This window comes from Caenorhabditis briggsae (assembly GCF_000004555.2).
Source record: "Caenorhabditis briggsae complete genome, chrX, whole genome shotgun sequence".
In the NCBI taxonomy this organism is placed as follows: domain Eukaryota; kingdom Metazoa; phylum Nematoda; class Chromadorea; order Rhabditida; family Rhabditidae; genus Caenorhabditis; species Caenorhabditis briggsae.
In genome coordinates, this window is record NC_013491.2 from 11405913 (window position 1) to 11413144 (window position 7232).

Genomic DNA, 7232 nt, shown 5'->3' on the forward strand with positions numbered 1-7232 from the left:
ATCCGCTCCCATTTTGTTGGCTATATATTTTACAAATCTATGCCAATCCTTGTCATTTTTCCCGAAAAAGTCTTACAGTATCTTCTAAGCTCAAAAACAAGAATTTCATTTCAGAAACGATGTTTTCGCGTTTCTTTCTCCGGCCCTGAGAAGTAATTTGCCGAAGTGAAAAAGTTTATCACTGCCAGCAAAAACCAAACGCTGGTTGCAACAAAAACATAGTTGGAAGAAGTTAGTCACACTGAAAACTCGTTTCGATTCTTTTTTTTCATGCAAAAAACAAGATTTAGTAAAAAAAAAATACTAAGTTCCATTTCTTTATTCGTTTTCATTTTTTTCATATCCTCACAGTATTTACTGTTAATGTAGACAGCAAACATGCCCTATTTTCGATGCTTCCACTTTGAAAATCTTTAATTAAGACTAATAGTGCCAATGTCCTTTGTGTGTTTTCGATTCCAGATTCTTCTAGATAAAACAACCGTGTGAGTTGGAAAAAGGGCATTGTGCTTCCTACCAAACCCACATTTGCAACATTAAAAGACGTGGTCCACGAATAGGCGACACCCGACGCCTCTAGTTTTTAATAGACGTCACGCATCGGTGGCAAATTTCGAACCGAAATGAAATTTTTGAAGTGAAGAAAATAGAAAAGAGGAGATGAGCAATGTGGAAAATGAAATGAATTCCATTATTTTTTTTCCTTCACCCTTATTTGTCTTACTTACCCCCAAATAGTTTGTTCTTTTTTGTTTTGTTCCATGTTGACGGGGGTAAAAAACCTCTCAGAAGAGTCACTTCATTGATCATGGCTTAACAGTTAACCCCTGGAAATTTCTTTTTTGAAACTATTTTGAAAACTTCATTACCCCACTCCTTTTTTCCGGAAGAAAAGACAACAAACAAGTTATAAATCAAGCCACTTCGTGTTATTCGTTTCAATCCAACTAGGCCTTGAAGAATTTGTTTATAAAAGTCAGAAGATCTCATTTGAAGCTTTTCTGATTGGAAATTTGTTTTGTTTTTTGTTTTGCTTAAGATTGAGCTCAAGATTTTCTACGAAAGCGAGTTTTAGATCTCCAGACATTGAATTCGAATTTTTTTTGTTTTGAATTCCCAATCAGATAAACATGAATGCAAAACTGTGTAGGAGACAAACATTAACACTTGGTGTTGCGTTTATATGATTGTTATTAGGTTTTTTAAATGAGAATGATTCACATCTTATTTAGTGTCTTATTCGTCATTTTTTACGCGTCTTCTATCTTTTTTTTTGTTTATGCAGCGAAAACGCCGTTCAAGGTTCTTACGACTTAATATAACTAATATTTCTTTCCATGTTTATGAATCCAACAACAACCCGACATACCTAAAAAGCTATGTATGACGATCCGGTGGAACGCAAGTTCTCCGTTCCACCACCACGAGAATTCAAATTCTCACCGTACATTCCACGAATTACTACTGATGTGAAAAGGCCACCGATTGAGCCGCTTGGAGGTAAGAAATATACTTGAAAACGAAAAATGAGGGAAATTATTTTTCCTATTTTTCCATTGTTTCAAGTTGCCCTCTTACAAAGAAACCAACTCCCAAAGGTCCCTCAAAAGGACTTCCCACCCACTGTGTTATGTTTTTTTCTCTATCTTTTGTCTTTGGCTGACATGTTTTCATAACTATATTCTGGTTGTGCAATTCAATTTGGTCACAGAGTGAAACTTTCAAAAAGTTTCCGCCATATATATGATTGCACCATCCTCGTTAGTCCCAAAAATATCCCAAAAATGCTCTACCAAGAGATATTCTTTACACCTATTATTCACATGCGACGCAGAGATGATCAAAAGATGGAAAGAAAAGCTGGTAATGGTTAAAACATTTCTGAGCAGGAGAAATATTATCGTGATTCGAGAAAAAGTGGGAAGAGAAAAAAAACGCTAAATTCAAACAATACGCGTAAAAACTAAAACCAAAACATGTGTGGATCTGGGGTGTGTGGACTTACTCAATGAGCAGACAATGACTGCTATTATATGCCGAGTTGGTTTTTATGTGCTTTGAAAAATGCAAAAAAGTGAGTTTCTGAGGCTGGGTAACGCTCTGGCTGTGGTTTCAAACGTTTTTCTCTTGCTCGGTTTTGTTCTAGGTTTTGGAATTTTAGAACAAACTCAAACTTTTCAATTCTGTAAATAACTAATAACTGCCGACAGCAGAAAATAGGCCAAACTGTTATTTTCTTACCAAAAAAAATTCCGTGTCTCCAAATTTTGCATTTTATTTTTTTAAACAGTTTCTAATGTCAGACTGAATATTATTCAAATCTGAAAACCTGCTTAACGGATTTGTGTAACACAAGGGCTCCTTTAACTGTCATTTTGGATTTTATTGTTCTCGGTTCCTACTAGACGTGTCAAAAATATTCCAGTCATAAACTCAGCTGACCAATTTTTGATATCTACAACAGGAAATGAGAAAACTCAACTCAATTTCCTGCAATTTTTTTAGTTCAATTGCATTTCAATTTAATTAATCTTCCGGAATATATTTCAAAAGCCATTATATCTGAAAAAAAACGACTTACGTTACTCATCTGGATTATCCCTTCTCTCTTTCGCCCTGTTTTTTGTTTTTCCTCCCTCCATCTTCAATGGAACCGCAAATCTATAATATCACCATGACACGTGTGTTCAATTTTTCTCTCATCACGTTCCCCCCGTTTATTCATTCATGAGTCGTGTTGCCTGACCATCTGTACTAAATTGAGCAAGAACCACCAAAAGTGTTGGCGACAGCCAGCTAGCATCACATTTGTTTTGAAGAAAAATTTTAAAGGTTTTGACAGAAGCACAAAAACTCCACAGCCCCTTTAAAACCCAAAACGCGAAAACCAAACCTTCTGCCTAATAATCCATTCTTTTTCTCATAAGTACCCAATCAACGCCCCAAACCGACGAACCCATAAAAAAGTCAGGAAACTCAGACCCCAAAAAAAGAGAGGGTCCCACCGCCAAACTTTTTTCAATTTTACTTTCGTTTCTTTTCTAAAGTCTGCTCGTTGTTGCACTTTTTCCAATTTTTTCAAATTTGCTTTCAACACAACCAGAGGCAAAATTCGTCAGAGTTTCCTCATTTCATGGTATTTTTTTTTAATTCTAGAACTTCACAGGAAATTTCGTGAAAAACCCACTCAGTTTGCTTTTCTTTTCTTTTGTCGTTTCTAGAAACTCAAAGAAAAGAGATATTTTGAGAAAAAAAAACTATATATTTATTCTCATAAATTTCCGTTCCAAAGCCACTGGCACTCTATTTTATTACATTTGAAAGTTCTTTTATTGCCGAAAAATACGGAACGAAGTATTTTTTCTCTCATTTAATTTCAACTTGTTGAAACCTATCTCTTTTTTCATCTCGACCACTCCATTCGGTATTCGACTAGTCATTCATACTTTAAATACACTCATAAAAGCTTCCCGAAATACACAAAGTCTGAATTCGTTCAGTGAAGCGTAGATGAAGTATAGAACAAATTTTTAGACTTGGCTAGTGCCCAAATTACTGGTCCCATATCCCGAACCGACACATTCCGAATTTTAGCTTTGTGCAAACTGATTTTCAAAACAAATACGAAAATAGGCATTAGTCATTTTCTAGCTTGCTGAGATCTTCGCTCATTTTTTAAAAAGATTATCATGTTTTTATCATGTCAGCTGTTATGAAACCAAGTAATGAACGCTATTTTGTTAAACTAAAACAAGTGTTCTCTAGATTTCTTGGTCTTAGAGAAAATTTTTAGGAAAATCCAACAAAATGCCTTTGTTCGTTTTTAATTTTCAGAAAAAAACTTCGGAAAAAGCTTTTTTTTTAATTAAAAAAAATTTTCAAACTTTTTAGAAATTATTTAATTAAAAAATTTCAAATAAGAAAATTCGAGAATTCCTAATTTTGAGATTGTCGAATATTTAGAAAGAAAAAATAGAAACTCCACAAAACTTAAATAGTTTATTTCCCAAATTATTCAAAATCATCACCTCTGTTTTTCACCAACAATCCACATTTTCCACATAAATTCAATTGGGAAGAAATCCTCACTTTCCAGACAAATTTTCGTAAAGTTTTGCTTAAAAACGTTCGAATCCAAAATTCCTCCACCATGAACACCTATTTTCAGGAAAATGTTAATTTTAACTAGCTTATCTTTACATTGTCATGTAACTCGAAAATTTTTGATTTCCGATTTAATTTCCAATAAAATTATTTCATCAACTTCCTGGTACAAAATTCTGGCAATCCTCAATACTCAGCGGCATCCACTGATCTCTAGTTTCTTTCCTTTCACGACCTAATCTGTCTGCTGATCGCCAGAATGTTATTTTCTTAATATTCGTTTGCCTTTTCCTTTTTTCTGTCACTCCTCCCAAAAATCCCTTATTCTTATTATTTTTCTTTGGACACATGTTCTGGATGTCATGTCCAATTTGAACAAACAAAACAAACACTGACACAGAAATATAGGTGCAACAAAACCTAGGTGCCTGTCATTTGATATCAACGTCGCTTTATGCCCGCTGGCGGCTCTTCGGAAGCTAAGAAAAAAAAAATAAGAGGAAAAGAAGCAACAGTAGAAAAAGCAGAAGCTGTGTTGCCTTCTTCTTTTACAAATCCATCGCATCCGGTCTATTCTTCTCGCGGGTCGAGTTCATATTTCGAACTGAATGAAAACACGAGAAACAGTGACCACGACAAGTGGTTCTGAGTCGTCACCGAAGACAACGATATTGCCAGCAAAAAAGGATTATTTCCATGTTGAAGGTTTGATGGTTGAAAACTGTGTTTTTGGGGTTCATTAAAACTAAATTATGTTCAAAGATCAATACTTCCTAGGGTTTCAGGGTTCTATAGTTCTTTCTGATGACTAATATTCCCCTTTTTTCAGCCAATATCCAAAATGAATTTGGAGTCTGTGGATGGATCCTCACCATTCTCTCCTATCTCCTCATCTTCTTCACTCTCCCGATTTCGGCATGCATGTGTATCAAGGTAAATTGGCAACAGCATTAGGAAAATACTGATATTCTTAATTTCAGGTGGTCCAAGAGTATGAAAGAGCTGTTATTTTCCGTCTTGGTCGTCTCATGCCAGGTGGCGCCAAAGGACCAGGTTAGTGGGGAAGTCGCTAATGCACTAATCAAAGTTTGAATCATCTGGGGAAATCCGGAAATGAAAATTCGTTTGGGATTTAGTTTGAAAAAGTGCAAAAAACTCGAAATATCAAAAATCACATTCTAGGAATCTTCTTCATTGTCCCTTGCATCGATACCTACCGAAAAGTTGATCTTCGTGTTTTGTCTTTCGAAGTCCCACCCCAAGAAATTCTGTCCAAGGATTCTGTGACTGTCGCTGTCGATGCTGTTGTCTATTTTCGAATCTCCAATGCTACAATCTCGGTGAGAACTTTTTTAGATGCAAAACCTTTGAGTTCAATAACATCATTATTTCAAAAAAAAACGCAGTATTTTCAAATTCCAACTCATTGTGTTTTAGGTCACCAATGTCGAAGACGCCGCTCGCTCCACGAAACTCCTCGCTCAAACCACCCTTCGCAACATTCTCGGAACCAAGACTCTCGCCGAAATGTTGTCCGACAGAGAAGCCATCTCTCATCAGATGCAGGTAATTATGCGTGTCAGGTACAGTACTCTCCTACCACTACATTTTTCAGACAACTTTGGACGAGGCTACTGAGCCATGGGGAGTGAAAGTCGAGAGAGTCGAAGTCAAGGATGTTCGTTTGCCAGTTCAACTTCAGAGAGCGATGGCTGCCGAAGCTGAAGCCGCTCGTGAAGCTAGAGCCAAGGTTATTGTTGCCGAGGGAGAACAGAAAGCTTCCAGAGCTTTGAAGGAAGCTGCTGAAGTTATTGCCGAGAGCCCATCTGCTCTCCAACTCCGCTATCTACAAACCTTGAACAGTATCTCGTAAGAATCTATTAAATTCTTGATTGCTAAAAAATGAAAAATATTTCAGTGCTGAGAAAAACTCAACCATCATCTTCCCATTCCCAATCGACCTTCTGAGTGCCTTCCTTCAACGTACCCCACCAAAAGTGTAAGCTTAACTTTTCTTCTTAATTGTTTGAGTGATTCGTTGGCTTTCATTTTGAATTCGAAAATAATGAAAAGAATATCAAATCCAATTGCAGTGATAACAATTTCGCATTTCCAACACAAAAATCCGGCGGAATCCCGTCCACTTCCTGAACACTTCACCAGCTTCACACACGTGTGATCAATTGATGCTTTCTTTCTTGTACTTTCCAATTTTTTTCCATTTCAACTTTTCCACATCGCTTTGACCCTCAAATTCTCACCTCCATCCAGCATTTTGAGTGTTCCAAAGACGCACTGGTACTATAAAACCTACAAATTCGACCTTTCCTCTAAAAACACATAGTCAATATCGTTCACTGAGTAATCTCGGTGAAATCATCCTACCACCCATTATAATTTTTTTCCTGTCCTGTCCATTTTATATTACCTTTTCCTGACAGTAACATTTCATGTTTTTTAAATGTGATATGAGTTTTCGATCCCTCATCTTTCCGTCGAAAAAAAACAATAATCTGCTTTCAAAGTCATTTAGCTTGCTTTATACCATCCACCGAATCTCATCATAGCTTCAATATGTTCTGTTCATTTTTTTTATAACAATTTCCGATAATCCCTTTCGCCACACATTTTTTCTCCAATGAACAGTCTCATATCATTTTGCACTGAATCACTGTTTTGGATTGGCTTACAACTTGAAATTCGACACCTACACGGAGTACTACAGCGTTTGAAGTCATGTGTTGTCTTTGGAGATTCAAAAGCACTGATGCTTCCTTAGATATACACAATGGATTGAATGGGTTGACCAAATTTGAATGACTGAAAATTTTTTTTAAAAAATCGCATATCTTGAAATCTGTAATAGGCGGGACCGCACGTTAACTTTTACAGTGTTTACCTTAGAAATATAAAAAAGATAAAAGTATTTTCAGTTGACCACTTTTTTTATATTTTCGGCAGAAAACCAGAGACAGAAATTGGCAGTTAGAGGACCCTTCCATAATAGATTTTACGATATATTAAACTTCACGGTCTCCCACAGAACATATCCGAACTGCAAATTAATCTTTGATCTACAGAAAAAAGTTTGGCGCGATCACAATTGCAGGATTAAATCCATAATTTCA

General features: G+C 36.1%; 1 protein-coding gene across 1 annotated transcript; it reads left to right on the top strand.

Annotated features, from left to right (window-relative positions):
* Window positions 1–4712: 4712 nt before the first annotated feature.
* Window positions 4713–6255, top strand: Cbr-mec-2 (the record flags this gene model as incomplete). Its single annotated transcript, XM_045239786.1, has 8 exons — window positions 4713–4809; window positions 4934–5037; window positions 5085–5157; window positions 5287–5444; window positions 5542–5670; window positions 5720–5973; window positions 6023–6103; window positions 6198–6255. The coding sequence occupies 8 exons, from the start codon at window positions 4713–4715 to the stop codon at window positions 6253–6255; spliced, it is 954 nt and encodes a 317-aa protein (XP_045095525.1).
* Between the last annotated feature and the right edge of the window lie 977 nt (window positions 6256–7232).